Source organism: Salarias fasciatus, chromosome 18 (assembly GCF_902148845.1).
Source record: "Salarias fasciatus chromosome 18, fSalaFa1.1, whole genome shotgun sequence".
NCBI classification, from domain to species: domain Eukaryota; kingdom Metazoa; phylum Chordata; class Actinopteri; order Blenniiformes; family Blenniidae; genus Salarias; species Salarias fasciatus.
The window spans coordinates 15,565,925-15,583,873 of record NC_043762.1 but is presented as its reverse complement, the minus strand read 5'-3'; the positions used below and the strand labels follow the sequence as shown (position 1 = coordinate 15,583,873).

The window sequence follows — 17,949 nt, the reverse complement described above, 5'->3', positions numbered from 1 at the left end:
GAAGAAAGATTAGGACAAGTACAAACAGAAATAGTTTGTCTCCCTTCTCTTTCCCTGTATGACAAAATGTACAAGAGGTATATTACTAGTCCAAGAGTAACTGAGTCACACAGCTCGATATATATTGTCCAATGGGATACATTATATGTGGTTTTAAGAATGTAATAAATGGTTTCCTTTTCTTTTGAAATGGTCATTTGAGTCTTATTTGAAGTGGGTCATTTTTGTGATGATTTTCAGTGATTTATCTTTCGACAACCCTTTATCCATCATACAGACTGCGTGGTTGGGGAATCGGCTTTGTATGTTCATGGATTTTCTACTGTTCCTCGTTTCAGGTTAACTGGAGACTCTAAAAACGCCTGCAGTCGTGTGTGTGTGTGTGTGTGTGTGTGTGTGTGTGTGTGTGTGTGTGTGTGTGTGTGTGTGTGTGTACATCACAACTTCCCCTTTGTGTTGTATAAACTGTCTCGTATGATTGCCTAGGAACAGCAACAATAGGATTAATAATTGACTAACAAAAAAAAAACTCCACACTTCTGTTGTGAGTTTCTCCCCCTCTCACCTTTCCAACTATACATTTCCTTTAGTTCTCATGAGGACATGACTTGCTTTTCTTTGTGTCAGTGTGAGTGTGAATGAAGGACAGTGGCACTGTGTGGGTGCATGGAGAAGAGGTAGCACAGGCCTTCTCTGAAGATGAGTTTTAAGTATGCTTGAGGTTCTAGGTCCAGATGAGTGGATGGTGTAAAAAGAGACATGAAAGAGAGATTGTGTGAAAGTAAAAACCACAAGATGGAGGGGAGAGAAAGCTGAGGAAGAGGATGCTGTGAGGAAATTCATGGATGAATGTCAGTGAGGAAGGAGGAGACAGCAGGGATCTAGAGATAATCTGCTTTGGAAACCCTTTATGAGAAAATACTTATGAAAGAAAAAAATAATGATCTTTGAGAATATAATTCATGCAAATAAATAAAAATTAATCACACTTTGTTAATCCATTTGGGGATTTTTTTTTCTACAACTACCATCCCCTCTCTAGATGTGGTGGGCAGCCACATTAGGCTGCTCTGGAGGACAGAGGTCGTGCTTAGGGGTTGTCTGTGGTTACTTGTCCTACTGAGCGATTTAAACTTGGAAGCTTCCAGAGTCAAACCCACTTCTCCAGCCTCCTGACCAAACCAGTGACGGTCACATGTAAGGTGGACTGTCCATGCAGTGGGTCAAGGACTCTTGAACATGTGGGGGAGATGAGGAAATCACTTGAAAGACTTTAACATCTGCAAGCACATCCACCTCAAAACAAAGAATTCTTTCTTTCTTTCTTTTTCTTTCTTTCTTTTTTTTTTAACTATTTAGTCAAAGCCAGCAAACTTCTTTCTCTGGTGAAAATATGAATAAAATAAATATTATTTTGTGCTTATTGGAGAGTAAAATAAATAAAAGTAAAACATAATGGCTAAAAAAATGGATCTATGGAATCACAGTAATATTCTTGAGAACATTTAAAGAAATAGCTAAGGCGCCAGCAAACAGTTGAACTGGAACAACTGGACAGTGTTCAGAATGTAATTCAAGTTTGTTTTTTTTAAAGTTTCCAGCAGAAATGGATTTGAAGAGTGATGACTATCGGAATCCACAGTTTAATGACCCAGGAAAGCTGCAGGGGGAAAAAAAGGGAAGACTTTTGAATTCCTGGCCCGAGTCTGAGTGTGTTTTGACCTACTTTACCAGGGACCCTCCCACTTCAAGTCGCAGCCAGGAAATTGTGGTTGCCTAGCAAGTTTTTCATCCACGGTGCAAAGTTTGGAGACGTGTTGCTTCGGCTGTTGTTTGTGAACTCACTGCAACTGTTTGTACACTTTTTTTCCCCTCCATCGAGGCCCAGTTGGCAGCACTGACCGTGCAAGATGTCCGTCGCGGGATTTAAGAAGCAAATTTATAAAGCCACTCAGGTAAAACCGCGACTTTTCAAACAGCACCCAGTTAGCCACGTTAGCTCGCGAGCTAGCACTGTGGTTAGTTTTATGACATTAGCTTTAGCATAGCCGGTCCAGTTCAGGGCATTGGCGAAACATTTGGCGGCTTAAAGTCATACGGGACTTTTTAAATTATTGTTGAACTTTTTGAACAACTGTTAAATATTTACCTCCGGAAAAGTTGATCGTTAAACCCATAAAGTTGATTTAGCTGATACTAATCTGAGGCTGTGTTTATCTTACTCAGAGAAGTAGCATACTAGCTAAGGACTTTATTCTAAACTGTGTTAATCTTCATTAATTCTGGCTGTATTAATGTTTAGTCACATTTGCCTTTTAGATGAATAAGATCTGCAGTTGATATGTAAAGTGCGGGCATTGTTTAAAAACCCGTGTATTGCTTAGTGTCCTCGTTATACATTCTTTGTGTGGGTGTGTGGCTGCTTCAGGAGGTTTCAGGTGATGTGTTCAATTTCTGTTTTATGCTGATCTGTACCTGCCTGGACTTCTCTTTTTTTATACATAAGTTCCTTGTTCTTTTCCAGACATAACATTGAGTGTCAAAGACAACTATACCGACACCTGATTGATATGGAAGCCTGTGAAAACAGACAAATATTTAAACAACTTCAGGTTTTTTTTTTTCAAAAAAAAAAAAAAAAGAAGCTTTCTGACAAATGTGATAGTGTTATCGGTACAGCCCTGCACTTTACACTTTTGAAAACCGTCATCATGCCAGCTCACTCCCACACACACCTATAGCTCATGTCAATGAAATTACATAGCTGTGTTTAAAGCGTCACTTTTTTTCATCCTCGCACCACAAACATGAGGCTTGACAACTCACTCCCTGCACCCTTCGGTGTGACAGGCCGTTGTTTTAGTGTACGCCAAGAGATGTTCTCAGTGGGTGGGTATATACTTAGAGGAATCTTAGAAATGTCAGTACTCTGCCACCCTGTCACGCAACTCACAACCTGGCAGTAATGACACATCAGCTGTGTGTGCACAAGAGCTTCCACAGTCCAGGTAGATTCCTGACATCATGGCACAGAAGTAAAACAAGAAGTACAAGAAAGATAGCCAGGCGGAGGAGCAAAAGAGCTAGTTGCCCAACAGGATCCATGCCACCAGAAATCACACTCAGCTGAAGTGTTTTAGGGAGCAGTTCAAAGTTTTCAGTTTCATAAATGTAAACTCTGCATAAATTTTCAATCCTACTTTTTAAAAAGGCAGATGTCTTTGAATCATTTAAAAGCCAATGTCACACAACTTTCTGCACTGGGATAGACCACCAGTGGTGAACAGAAACATGTTTAGCCATTATTGAAACGTGTGTGAAACCTAAACATAAAGGTATGTATGGTTTTCACATGGCTGCCAGTAAAAGTAGAAATGTAAATGGAGTCAACACTAAAAATAGCAGTGCCATGTAAAAATTATCTCAATGTTTGATTTTCATTTAAATCACAATTATTAACGGCATGATCATTTGCAAAATGTAATGTATAAATGTTTTTATCATTCATGTATACATTAATTTCCAGAGAGTGAGGGGACTAAATGTGGAAATATAAATCGGGGGGGGGGGGGGGGGGGGGGGGGGGGGGGGGGGGGGGGGGGGGGAATCAACGTTACTGTTCACAAAACTTCAAGTTTGATGTTTTTTCACCTGATATAATTGACAGCAGCAACAAAGCAGCAAGTTATTTAATGACTGAGCCATGTGAGATCAACTGAGGTGTCAGCTGTGGAAAATAATCCACTGATCCAAGCTGAGTGTTAAAATTTAGGATACAACTTCAGTTGGTTGCTCCAGTTCATCTTGATAAATTCTGCTCAAGTCATTCTAATAACGTATTCAAATATGTTGATAGATTGGATTGGTGGGTTATGCTGAAGTTTCTGCATGGAAGCACAACAAAAACATTTTGTTTTGAATCTCATTAGGTCAGTAGGACAAATGGACAAACTTTAGGTTTTTCTAAAGTGAATCGTATATTAGACCTTTAAGTTATGTTGTTGCAATGTATGCTCATGAACTGCCAAAGTAACTCATAACTTTGTTACAGTTATGAGTGCCACAGTTTCATTCGATAAAATGTCCTAACAGGAGGTTGAATGAAAACATGAAGACAAACCTGTGATGCAAAAAAGCTTCCTTTTTTTAAACTCAGTTTTGGCTGCAGCAACAGCAATAAATTAACTATTTAATGGATGTTTGACGACTTTAGTGTTTTATTTTAACTTCCATCCAGCAATGTGTTGATTTCATGTTTGTTTTTGTGTTGTTGTCTTACTGATTGAAAAAGCCATTTATTTGAGATTGTTGTGAGTCAGACATTTTAGAATATCCAGACAAAACCAAATGTATGAAAGTCGGCATTTCCTTTGAAATAAAAAAAAGAGAGACGCGTCACAGCATTCCACCTTGACACATTAATGAGCCCTAGGAATGAATTTGCATATTCATACACCAAATGTTGAATTGCTTTGTGACTGCTTCACTTCTCTGATCCCCCGAGTTCTCTGTGATACACGCCTTGATGTCCCCAGGCTCCGTCATACCTAATTAAAATGAATCTGTTGGTGCCAAGAAGTTTGAGAAACACTGATTTGCAGCAACTGTCTCAGCTTAAAAAGGACGGTATGGACAAGTATGAAAAACATAATCAGAAATGTGAAGGATACTGAAGAGAGCATCGTGATTGTCGTCTGCTTCGCTTCCCCTGGGCCTGAATAGATTTCCATTATTGAAGAGAAAAGAATTTCTTTGTTTATTCAAGTGTCTTACACAATAATCAAGGTGACTGTGTGCCAGCTGTAGCTGAACAGACTTCAATCGATGGAGCAGTCTGGGTTCTAATGATAGAAATTTGCAATTTCATAGTTTTGCATGGAGAGTTAAGACTTTCACTCAACTGTTGCAGTTTTTATTCCAAATTCCTAGTGACAGATATCGAAGAATGTGAGTTGAGTGTCTGTTGAAGAATCTTCGAAAGAGATCGAAGAAGTACAAGCTCATCTGGTAGGAAATGAGACGGGTTATTACTGCCAATGTGCTTTGATTAGTTGTTACTGAAGGGTTCCCTTATTTATTGTTTTTCCACCATGTCGGGGATTGTTTGATTGGATTATGTTATGTTGGCGCTGGAGCCCGTCCCAGCTGACAGTGAGCGAAGGAACGGTACGCCTGAACATGTTAGGAGTTCATCACAGAGCAGACACGCAAACAAACAAACGCACACACCTTCAGGCAATTTAGAATTGCTAACATACCTGAAATGTATGTTTGTGGGTTGTGTGAAGAATCCACAGTGACATACAGACCCCCAAGCCCAACCCAGGCTTGAACCGGAGACCTTGTTGCCCTGAGAGGACAGTGCTAACCACTGCGCTGCCCTGATAAAGGATCACTCACATTTCATCACAAATGAATGCAGAATATTCAAAGAAAGATCATAAGTCTGTTGACTTTGATCGTGTCAGTTTCAATAATTACAAAGTCTTGATAAACAAATATCCAAGATGGAATTAAACCCTCTGCACCAATTGGCACTGGATGTTAGCGACAGATCAAAGCCACTGAGCGCTCCTTGCCAAACAATGAGACCAGGCATGTGTATTACATAAACCAGAAAGATGGATTGATGCATCTGGTCATTTGGTTTTATGCGCCATTCTGCGCTGACAGCTGCACCGAGCTGAACCAAATGAGATGGAGCGCTCACAGTGAGTCTCTGTTTAGCCTGTCAGCCGTCTGAGGGAGAGGAAGGTGAAGTTAGCATCTGTGTTTAGTAAAAACCAACCGTGGATGTGGTTGTAGCGAAGGAAACTGCAGTGTGTGTGTGCAGGCCTGATGGAAAAAGGAAAAAGCTTTTAGTGCAATTCCTGATGGAATCACGGTTCTCAGTACAGAGGAAAGTTTTCAGATGTGAGCAGCTCCTTATACAGGCGTGTTCCCCTGATGGAAACCATGGACATGTCTGAAGACTTTCAGAGTTATGCTCAGAAAAACAAAATGGTGGGAGATGACCATGGGATTGTAACTTTGATAAGATGGCAGTCACTAGATTTTTTTTTCCCCCCAAATGAAATGTTACACTCACAATCATGGTGACTTAATTGTTCTACATTACTTATAATCTGTGTCCACAGATGATGAGTGAGAAGGTTGGGGGTGCCGAGGGAACCAAGCTGGATGAAGACTTCAAGGACCTTGAAAGGGTACTTTTTTTTTTTCTCTCCATTTGAACGTTCGTTTCCTGCGCTTGTGTCCAACTCTGGTCCTCGAGGGCCAACGTTCTGCACGTTCTGTGCGCACACGCACACACACACACACACACACACACACACACACACACACACACACACACACACACACACACACACACACACACACACACACAGTTACCTATGATCTTTGTTGTGTCTCACCAGAAAGCGGATGTAACCAGCAAAGCATATCTGGAAGTCATCAATAAAACGTCCGAGTACCTCCAGCCCAACCCGACCACCAGGGCCAAACTGACCATGCTCAACACCATGTCCAAAATCCGAGGGCAGGTGAACAGTCCGGGCTACCCCCAGCCCGAGGGCCTCCTGGGGGAGTGCATGTGCAAGTACGGTGTAGAAATGGGCAGCGACAGCAACTTTGGTAAGGCTAGCAAAGTCAGCCGGAGGTTGAGGTGGAAGGTGGAAGAGATGTTTAACAGCAGATCATTTATGTTTGTTTTGCAGGTGGGGCTCTCTCAGAAGTAGGAGAGGTGATGAAGCAGGTGTCCGAGGTGAAGGACTCCTTTGATATTGATGTGAAGCAGAATTTTCTTGATCCTCTGCAGGCGGTTGCTGAGAAGGACATCAAAGAAATTCAGGTATAATGGAAGAACTCATTCTCTACAGGTCACAGAAGGCAGAGTATTGACTGATGAGCTCTGTGTGTTCCCGACAGAACCAGACAACACATCAGATGTTGAGAGCGCAACATGGCGTCTTTGTTTCCCACAAAAATTACTCCCAAGATTTTATTTATTCACCCACAATAGTTTTCATATGAATCGGTTCATTTTAAATATGCTTTGGCCCAAGACAGTGGGTTGTTGTCTGCATGGGAACGCACTTCCAGTGAAAACCTTTCACTGTATAGAGGGCATATTCCAGGACTGATTGACATTTTCATTAGCTATTCGCGAATGTCGTCACTGGAGCTGTTAAACATTGCCAGCGCTGCTCTTGGTGCCGAGGAAACCAGTGAAGCTGTATTCCTGTGCCTAGAGGATGAAGCACGATGAGTCATCCCCGTCTAAGTTCTAACACCATGTGACACGAAGGGAAAGGAGGGGAATTTCTCATGAATGATGATAAAATATAATTTAGTTTGTCAATTGTTGACAAAGTGGTGACTGAACAACCCTGTAAACACAACATAGATACAGTAATACTTAAGTGTTATACTCAGTAATACTCACAAGTGTTTCCGCCTTAATTTCCAGACTATATAAAGCACTCTTGCTATTAATCTGCTCTTTTATTACAGATTATTTATAGAAAAAAAGCATATACATTGTTGGTTTATTATCATTTAGTACTAACAGATTTTTTTTGTGTGTTTCTGAGTGGGGAGGTTACGGCACATCATATTTAATCAATAAGTATATCTAATCTATACACACACACATGCATACAATCAAGCCACCGGTGAGTTTCCTTCCATGTCCCTTGTAATGGGAGATTTCTCCATGTTCTCCACACTGTTTGAAGATAACATATAGCATATGACAGGATCCACAGGGTCTGTGCAACCTTATTCTTATTTTCTTGATGTTTTCACAGTTGGGCGACCTCCTGTCCTTCATCATTTCTGAGATCCTCTAAACGTCTTTCCTCACCTGCTGCCAGATGCCACTTGATCCTTCCAGCCTGATTTTCCTCCTACATTACTTTCAACTTCTGTTTTTGTCTGTTTTTTTTTTTTTTCCTATTGGTGCTTGAAAGTTGAATTGTCAGTATTGAAAATCATTCCACCTGGTTTTTATTTACTTTTGCACATTTTTCCAACAAGCTTTGAATTAAATTAACTTTACAATTGAATTCGAAACCTCTGTTTTTCTGCAGCACCACCTGAAGAAGCTGGAGGGCCACCGTTTGGATTACGATTATAAGAAGAAGCGTCAGGGTAAAATTCCAGACGAAGAGATCAGACAGGCCCTGGACAAGTTCCACAAGTCCAAGGAGTCGGCTGAGTGCAGCATGCACAATCTGCTGGAGACGGATGTGAGTTACCTGTAGTCCAAACATGTTTGTTTTTCATAGACGTCCAGCTGGACGTATGATGAAAGAAATGCTTACCAGCAAGTATATCAGGTTTCCATCCTTCTATCAACATACAGTAAAAGTTTCTTTTTTTTTTAAGACGATTTAGACGGATGTAATCAAAGTACTCAGATCAATAATAGATCGTTTTAATATAACTTTTGTTTTCCCTTGAACAACCAACAGTCTGTTGTACAAAATTAATTTGTTTTACTTGAGGAAAAAAAAAATTGAAATATAAAAATGAAAATGAACCAATAATCTCTGAGGTGGCTGTCAGCAATAGTAAACTGTTGTTCTGAGAAAGATCAAACACATTAAAAACTTTTCTTTTTAAACATTTTCCAGCCACTGACTGGCATTAATATTCGTATAATCATGCTTGTTGACAGCACAGTGATCTAAGGCTCTGCTTTAATTCAGAGCTACTGATTTTTTTACTGGATCACTCTGAAAGTCTTTGATTCTTCGTGACGTCCACGTCTCATGAATTTGGCATGCGCATTCTGGACTTTGGTTCTCAGTGTGCAACGCAGTGCGGTCTGATTTGATTACGGTGATTCAATAAAACCTGTTATGGCTACAGGAGACGGATGAATTAGTGTATTGTGTAATGACACGCCAGTGCAATGACCTTTAACGCAGAACAGAGGGCAGCAAATTATTAAACCTTCAATCAAAAACATGAGATCTGTGCTAAGCTATAAAATACAGGAATCCCTTATTTCTATTTTGTATTCTACAAAGTGACTCACTGACAAATATCTCTGAAAATGCACATGTCTTGCTGCTGAAAGCCTCTCGGCCACTAAGGCACATTTCTTGTGGACTAAATATCCCATCAAACAGGCCCTCCTGTTTTTCCGCAGTGACGTGCATTACTGTGAGCTTGTCAAACCCGTTTTGTCCAGTATTTACTGTGTCATGCCACACTGAATTGTTTGTTTTTTGAAAGATGTCATTGTGTGATTCCTTATGCAATGAGAAGAACAAAAGACCATCTCAAAAGAGCAATGCAAATGCTAAATATGTCAAGTGTTATGAAGGCCAAGGCTGTGTTTGTGTTTGATATTTTTTCATAAAAAACTGTTCTTGTGTTGATCTTGTAGGTGGAGCAGGTGACTCAGCTGTCTGCCTTTGTGGAGTCTATGCTGAATTACCACAAACAGGTCTCAGAGATCCTGGAGGGGCTCTCTGCAAACCTGAAAACAAGGTCAGCACCACCATTATTTCTGGAAGTCGTCCAAAGGATGGCTCAGTAGCGACTTTTTGTATTTACTCCTGTGACAAAATGTAAAACAGCAACAAATGCTGAGCATAAACCACGCTTCAAATCAATATCTGTTTTTCAATGGCTAGTTTTGCCTTCATTACTGAAAAATAGACCTTTTTTCTAATACTGATTTGCTGATTTTATTTGATAATCTACTTTTGGGGATTATTAGCTTGCGAGAAATCACCAGAGCTTTTGTTTGACCAGCTTGTGTTTGTTGTGGTGTAATCCCATGTGCAGGGTAATTGAGGCCGAGTCTCGTCCAAAGAATGTATACACTCCCAAGCCCAGACCATCCTTCGACGATGGGCAAGTAGAAAACTCCAATGGGGGATACTCCTCATCAGCGTCAAGCCCCACAGCTTACTCTCCTGGTAAACCTCATTTTGTGACTTCTACATAAGCCCTCATCCCCGGAAAGCATGTCAACAAGTCCGTCACATTTCTGTGTCTAACGTGTCTTTTCCTGTGCGACGTCGAGCAGCCTCAACACATTTTCCAGGTCAGCCCTTCCAAAGAAGCTCCTTCAAGAGCAGGCAGTGTGAGTGGACTGATGAAGATGGCGTGTCCCTCTCATCACTATCACTACTTTTATTCAGTCTGTTTGCCAGCCGTGTGGGGAGGTGTACGCACCGTGGTGAATGTGAAGTATTTCACTAACACTGTGAAGTGGCGTGTGTTGGGTTCACTGTGTCCATTTCGTCAGGACAGAACACGACGGGATGCATGGGAAAAAGTCAACTTGACTCGGGCTGAGCAAGGCTGCAGATGTGTAGAATCAACGTGAAACCAAAACACACGGTCCTCAGCGACTCTAGTGTTCGATTCAAAGTAATGTCAAGGTTTGGTTGATTTGTATGCACCTGACAGCTACTTGGCGAGTGACTGTGACTTCCCCTAGCTCAAGAAATATCACTGCGCATGCAAGTTTATTTTACAGATATTTAAGAATGAGTCTAAAATCTGTAAACTGATGAAAGTGGAAAGCTTGATGTGGTGACATCAGTTTATAGATTTTGATCTTGAGCTTTGGAAAGATTTCTGATCTCTGGAAGAATGACTAACTTCTTATACTCTTGTATTTTCCCCTGTTTCTGTGAGTATGACTTTTGGCTTATTTCAGAGTCCCATCGGAAAACAGAGTGGTGACATCCTGGCTTTAACAGAAACCTTACTAACCTTGCCGAGGGGGAGACGTCGAAACCAAATCACGGACTAACAGAGTTTTCTGCCTCTCTTCCTGCTTGTCTCTCTGCAGCCGAGCCTTGCTGTAAAGCCCTGTATGACTTTGAGCCTGAGAACGACGGAGAGCTGGGCTTCCACGAGGGCGACATCATCACCTTGCTCAGCCAAATCGACGAGAACTGGTTCGAAGGAAGCATCGGCGGAAGATCGGGGTACTTCCCCAACAACTATGTTGAAGTGATGGTGCCTCTGCCACACTGAAAAGGCAAGAGGGGAAACAACGAGGGCTTAAAGGGTGGATTATAGAGGACTGTCGACTCCACAAACAACCCAAAAATATATATTTTATCTTTGTTAAAGCCTAAACATGTCAAGACAGTGACCTCCTTTTGAGTAAGGGCAACCTAATATATTCAAAACACGGTGACAGTTGTGGAATCACAAATAGGACGACAACATTTGGGTGCATTTTAATTACGCTCAGTCTTTGTAGTCATTCTGTATGCACCTATGCACTTTGCACACTACACCTCTATCACCGGGGACGAAGAAAGACCGAGGAAGACTATCATCTCTAACACTTGTCCAGCAGTAACTGGAAACACTAAAAATTGCAACTCCATTTTCTATTTTTATGATCTTATTTTTGTATTCTCAAAAAGGCACGCCGTGCTTAGTGCGGAGTTAAAAATGGTACTACACATATGTACGTATATGCACGCATTCGTCTAGAGCACTACACTCCCATTTTCAGTCTCTGCCTTCGTGTTTTTGTACTGTTGTCACGAACTTGTAGGAATCAACATGGAGGAGTGGCTGCCTTTTGTTTCTGTGTAGGATAATCCTCCACTGCCCTCTGGTGGTATGAGGGAGGGATTTTTTTTTCTTTTTCTCTCCCTTGATTTGAGTCTTGAAGCCGTGATGTCTCTTCTGATAGGTGGCTTATCCAATGCAAACACGTTTCCAAAGAAAATTGACGAACGGCAGACTTATCAGTGGCCACATGGGTCTGTGATTACACCATTATGCTGTTACATTATCACACGTAGACAGTCGCTAAGTTGTCATTGATTCAATTTACCAGCAACTTTTAAACATTCAGATTTATCAGCAATACAAAAGAAAGCCAAAGAAAGGTTGCCCACATCTTAAATGATAAATAACTCCTTCGTTTTTTCTATTTTTTCATAACATATTTTATGTATCTTGACATACAAAGTAATTTAAACATTTGGGACAATTTTATGCAACGGCAATTTATCTCCAGCTCAGATTTTCTTCAGCTAGCCACCAAAGCCAAGGCCACATGTCCTGTAGTTGCTCTGTTTTCTCAGGCTGTATTGATACTGCTGGCAGTGTCGCTCACAATGTTTTGTTGGATTGTTTGTTGATAAATTCCCCCCTCCCTCGCTGCTTGAGTAAGCTTGGCTTGTGTACTCTAACCTATAATTCGGAGCATGGAAATTATCCTGATGTGTCCTTGCTGGGGTTTTGTTATTTTTGTTTTGTTTTGTTTTTTTTCTTTTTTTTTTGGTACCTGCCTCAGTGTTTAGGCTGAAAGTGTGTATCAGTCCTGATAGAAACCGCTTGTTCCCAGCAATTGTATACTTAGATCAACAAATAAAGAGGAAGGTCTGTACACAATAGCTGGTTTCACTTCCAATCAAGCCATTTACAACCAAACTATGAACTGTCAGGGCTTGTGCTCTTCACTAAAATACAAAGTTTCTACTCTTGTCATGATCCCCTTGTTAGACCGCCCCTCACTCTCCTCATTTTTCCCCCATGTCTTTTTAAACCGGGAGTGGAACAGACAGGTCTTTTCAGCTGGGATGGGCACCCAGCAGTGGATTATGCCCTCCCCCCACCAGTCTTTATTCACCACCTGCCCCTTACCCCTGCCCCCCTCTCATTATCTGTCCAATCCTAAACCCGCGGTGCCTCTGGAGCTCGGCCTCCTGGTCCACTCTTGGAATAATATCCTCATTGCTGTCACAGTGCGTACCTCTTAATAGCATGCTTGCGTCTCTCCTCTTTTATTCATGGTACATTCCGGACCAGAGGGGTTTTGGCTGTGCTGACCAATAACTGTGGTTCAGGTGTGGGTTTACATGCTTCATTACTCTAAATCAAAAGCCCCTCACTTTGAGAGAGGAAAAGGATCAGGGGCTCAGCTTGAGCTATTATGCCTCTTGTATATTATCAGTGATGAATAATGTCTCTTGTGGAACAAAGGGCGAAGATCAATTTTTGTGGGTTGCTGCCGTCACAGTTGATGTAGTTGTCTGACAGCTGCAGCTGACATTAAACGCTAAATTTTGTCTGGACTTTGCGATGTTGATAAATGAAGTATTAACAGTCTTAAAGCTTTATTTTATTATGTATCATTTTGTGTAATAATATAACTTTCCTGCATGTGTCTTTATAGCTTCTGTCTATGGCAGTGCCTTTTTTTTTTTTTTTTTTTTTGTAACTGTGATACCATGAGGGGAGGAAGCGTGGGATTATCCTGGATTATCTTTAGAATGTATGGATTACCTCTATATCAATTGTAATCTTGTATATTGTATATGTCTATCACTTTGTATGAAAGGATGCTGTTCATTTGCTGCTTCAAATAAATAATTTTCTCAATAATATCTAAGGGGTGTGTGTCTGTGTGTGGGTTTTTTTTTTTTTTTTTTTTTTTTTTTTTTTTAAATGAGGTATTCAGAAAACACCTCTGGGGGTGGGATCATCTTTTCACTTCTGGTCTACCTGATTCTGCTCTCGCTGTCTCTCAGTAATCTGCCAGATTCTGGACTTCGACCTTCCCCTTCCGTCAGAATCTTAATCTGTCCCGCCAGCCGCTCTGCATGACCCGCAGCAGCGGGCTGCGCCAGCCAGCTGTTGGATTACCGCCACGGCGCTATCTCATCGGGGAAGGCGTGTCAGTCCCAGGGTTCCTCAGCGCCCCCTTTGTCCTCGATCGCTGCCCAGCCAGCGACACTCATGGCGGCTGCACCCGTCAGGCAGCGCTCCGGATCGGCGGGACACCGGGCGCAGCTCCCGCCCTGCTACTACGAGGGATACCTGGAGAAGCGCGGGCCGAAGGAGAAGGTAGGGTCCGGCGCTGGCGTGCCGTCACGGCTCGGTTGCATGCTGTAAAAAAAAAAATAAAATAACGAGACGTGGTGGTCAGTGTGAGCGTGGGTGGGAGTGTGAGGCGCACACCGGCTGATCCACCATTCCCACAGAGCTGTCAACTTCCTCATTGTGTCAGGATGGGCGAGGCGAGCCGCACGCTGCTGCTGCTGGAGGGGGGCTTGTTTTGGTTACTCGGTTTTTATTTATTTATTTTTGGGGGGCTGTCAGGACATGCAACAAGCTCTCAACTCGTCCCAGTGTAAAGCACGGAGGAAATGCCGATGGCTGTCAAAGAGTGCATGTCTGTGGAATCACGTCACATGACGGGATGAAGCCCCTTGTCTTGATAACAGAGCATCAACTGTTTGTCACAGACAGGGAGCATCTCCATCACTCTGTCCAAAGCATGTCCTCACATGACAGCCTTGTCTCTCAAGTGCATTTTCAAAATCTCAACTATCAAAGTTAAACTTAATAATTCAGCTTTATTCTTCATTTTTTTGATTTACTTGATGGTTATAAATATATGAAAAATGATGAGTGAGGGATGCGACACCCTTGCCCCGAGGCGCTCCCATCTCTCATTAGGCTTATTTCAATGCAACACAGACATGTAATGTGAGCATGGCTCAGGTGCAGGGTGCTGCAGTGATCCATGGCCGCAGACTGACAGCAGCTGAGGCTCACTTACCACGGGTCTCTCGGGAAGGGAAATGTATGAGCGATAAAAGGGGAAATAGCCATCAGACAGATGTGAAAAGCAGCATTGTTGTCATCACAGAAGCATGTCCCTTTGTCCACGGTTTGGTTGTGTCTCTCTGCATGTGTCAGGCGTCCAGGCGGCTGTGGACCTGTCTGTGTGGAAACTCGCTGTATTTCTTCAATAATGCAAAGGACACAAATGTAAGTCTGAGGATGGTCACTCTCCTCAATGTGCCTCAGGGGCCTCTGTTAAGTGTGCTGATGCTGAAACCTTTGTGTTTGTTGGGAACAGTACGTGGAGAAGCTGGATCTCTGCGGGTTCGTGTCCCTGAAGGATGACTGCAGTCGGGACAGAAACCTGGAGGCAGCCAGACTCATCCTCCGCATGAAAGATGGAGAGACCAAACTCACAGTATGCCACGACACTCACACACTCAAGTTATTCAAAATGTAATCAGAATAAACACTTATACTACAAATAATGTGCTGCTGTGCTTTCCAGGCGCCTAACCTTGAATCACGGGAGCTGTGGAAAGGTTTCCTCTACTCTGTTATTGATGTAAATGTCTTTCATACCCTGAATATTCTAATAGTCTCTTCTGTGCAGTTTTGAAAAGATGCTCTCCTCCATTCGATCACAGCTGAATGTACCGTCCTGCCTCACATTGCTGCCCGGGCAGCTACAGATGTTAAAAGAAGTGGTGGACAAAGAAAGGTCAAGACGGAGAAGTCGGAATCCAGCTCGAGCCCCTCCTTCACCTCTCTCTGTCCCCTTAGTGGGAGAAATCCCACCGTAAGCTGTCCCCTGTGCTCCACTGTGAAGATGCACTGTAGTAGTATTACTGAGCGTGCATGATCACGGAGTGTGTTTGGCCTGCAGGTGTTTCCGTCCCGTGTCTCGAACCGAGGCCGAAGTCCTGCTGGAGAGACACCCAGACTGTGGAAACATGCTGCTCCGCCCGGGCAGGGACGGATGCTCGCTGGCGGTCACGACCCGACAGGACCTCAACGGGTAAACTCGAGATGAATATCTGTATAATTCAGCTACATAAAAATCTAAGGTCTTTGTTTTTCCCTTGTTGGCTTCAGGTCAGTGTTCAGACATTACAGAGTCACTCAGAGGGATCAAGGTGGTTACGTCATTGACGTGGAAAATCCTGTAAGTGCATCTTTGCAGACGCAGCTTGAACATTTTTTGTAGTTATTTTTTTTTTCTTGTTGTTCATTTTGTCTTCTAATGAAAGTTCAAAAATTTTAATATGAAACCTTGTTTTATGAACGACAGCCGAATTTAGCTGAATCCTCTTTCTCTTCCATTTATTCAGTGTAGTTCATTACCAGTTGAAATTAAAACAATCTTTATGGCCCACTTCATACATTCAATTCGGCACAGATTAAATGAGACCAGAAATTGGTTTAAAAAAAAAGAAAAGAAAAAGTTATTCCATGGCTTGTCGTAAAATTTACATTAGCAATCATGAAGCAGCCGCTGCAACTTGGATCATTCACATTATGATCAATGAACCGGTTACCTTAATTCAGCAGCATTTCCCACTATTGGGCTAATTCATTACAATCCCCATGTTGTATATAGAGAACATTGAGCAAATTCCAAAAGTGGAAAGTCAAATATCCGAGGCATGAAATTTCCTTTGGGTCGTCCGTGTTATTTGCTGTTAGATACACAAAAATACATCTGAAATGATCCCTCAAGTCCCAAATCCAGCTCTGTCTGCATTGCTGTTCTGCTGTACACAGAGAAAACGCTGAGGAAAAAGAGATGTGAAAAATATACATACAAATTTAAATGTGAAGATGCAATAAGTATTCAGACAAATGTTCTTTTTCAGATTCCTTGTGCAACGCTATATGAGGTGATTGACGCACTGGTGGAAAAGACAGCCGGCACCCTGCAGCCCTTCTTACTGGAAGAACCCTATGAAGAAAATATCAGTGAGAAAACACTTTGAATGAAACCTTTTTTGCATTGCTTAATTAACTTCCTCCAAAATCTCACAAGCAACAATCTGAATCTGCTTGTATCATCAGCATATGTTTCTGCGAATGACGAAAACGGAGAAAGGATCCTCCATACTGCTCCGTCCAGCCCGCTGCCAAAAGCCCCCGCTTTACCTCCAAAACAAGGTTTGTTCAAAGTGTTGATTGTGTTGTTCTTCCAATGCAGGGGTTTCTGTGTGATTCCCATTTCTGCCTGTTCATGTGTGAAAGTGTACTTTGGATAGTTACAGATTCTGGAGTTAGTTTCAATGATTTACGAGCGTCTTGCGTAACTGTTTTCGCTATTGTTTTGTGTAAATGTGTGGAAAACGCTGATGGAGTAAAGCACGCTGAGACTACAGGAGTCGTAAAATGCAAGTCCATTAACCAGTCAATAAAAATCTAATGATCCATGCTTTCTGTGGGAGCAGATCGCTGGTCCACCAGCCCTCTGTCCAGGTCTCCTGCTCCAGATCGTCGTATTCTGACCTCGCCGGTGCCGGCCTCGCCCACCAACCCAATGAGACGACTCATTCTCTCCCCTTCTCCTCTCGCACAGAGTGAGTAAATAATTTATTGCCCTCATCTCCAAAAGGCCGTCCATCCACCTGTCTTTTAACCTTAAGTGCCTGGCTGTCCCTTTTCAGCGCTCAATGAAGAACTCAAACTCAAACTGGAAAAGAGACGAGCCAGCCAGGAGTGACTTTGTGCGTTCTCAATCGACCGTGCCAAACCTTTCCTCACTGCAGCTATGTACTTATCCTGTGCCTTGTAGGTGGAAGACAAGGAACAACAAAACCACCAGTGTCTCCGAAGGAACTAAAAACTGGTCTGAGTTCATTCTTTCAGTTTCATGAACGACTTGAAAAGAGCAAACAGACTGATTAGCTCCTTAAGAGCAAGACCGGCCGCTTAACACTGGATTAAAATAATGCAATCCCATTAAATGCTACCTGCCTCAGTCGGGTCGTGGCCGACTTGTGCTTTCTACTTGCATATCCTGTTTACAAGAAGAATGCCACAACAACAACAACAAACAACAACTCTGAATCAGTGCAGCTGATATTGTCACCGTGTGCGAGCACTGGAGAAGGTTACTGATGGACCACCAGCTAAGCCAGTGTTTTGTGAATTTAACAAACCGTGGAATGCCAAAATCAACTCCAGAGTGACAAACTCTGACCTGGGACACTTTGTCTGTTCTGAAAGTTACAAAAAAAATCCACATTAACGTTTCGGCTCACACGTTACGCTCATGCACCTCATTATATAACACAAGGCTGAACTATAAAGAGTGTTGAGCTGACCAGATAGTGAAAACTGTACAATCTCTGCCTGCTGCTCTGACTGCAATTAATGACAAACCAGCAAACC

General features: G+C 42.3%; 2 protein-coding genes across 3 annotated transcripts; both read left to right on the top strand.

The window, feature by feature from the left end:
• Window positions 1-1,742: 1,742 nt before the first annotated feature.
• On the top strand, window positions 1,743-13,388 carry LOC115405648 (endophilin-A2-like). Of its 2 annotated transcripts, XM_030115283.1 has the most exons (9): window positions 1,743-1,955; window positions 6,138-6,206; window positions 6,420-6,636; window positions 6,720-6,853; window positions 8,094-8,252; window positions 9,401-9,504; window positions 9,805-9,938; window positions 10,049-10,105; window positions 10,823-13,388. In XM_030115283.1, exons 1-9 carry the CDS (start codon window positions 1,911-1,913, stop codon window positions 11,008-11,010), a joined length of 1,107 nt encoding a protein of 368 aa, XP_029971143.1. In that variant the 5' UTR covers window positions 1,743-1,910; the 3' UTR covers window positions 11,011-13,388. The 2 variants fall into 2 exon arrangements, with proteins under 2 accessions (XP_029971143.1, XP_029971144.1); XM_030115284.1 differs by lacking the exon at window positions 10,049-10,105.
• A 125-nt stretch (window positions 13,389-13,513) lies between these two features.
• stap2a (signal transducing adaptor family member 2a) lies at window positions 13,514-17,947 on the top strand. The gene is made up of 11 exons (XM_030115882.1): window positions 13,514-13,848; window positions 14,707-14,778; window positions 14,870-14,989; window positions 15,080-15,136; window positions 15,219-15,370; window positions 15,458-15,589; window positions 15,667-15,736; window positions 16,428-16,530; window positions 16,627-16,722; window positions 17,007-17,135; window positions 17,223-17,947. The coding sequence occupies exons 1-11, from the start codon at window positions 13,741-13,743 to the stop codon at window positions 17,276-17,278; spliced, it is 1,095 nt and encodes a 364-aa protein (XP_029971742.1). The 5' UTR covers window positions 13,514-13,740; the 3' UTR covers window positions 17,279-17,947.
• Window positions 17,948-17,949: the final 2 nt, after the last annotated feature.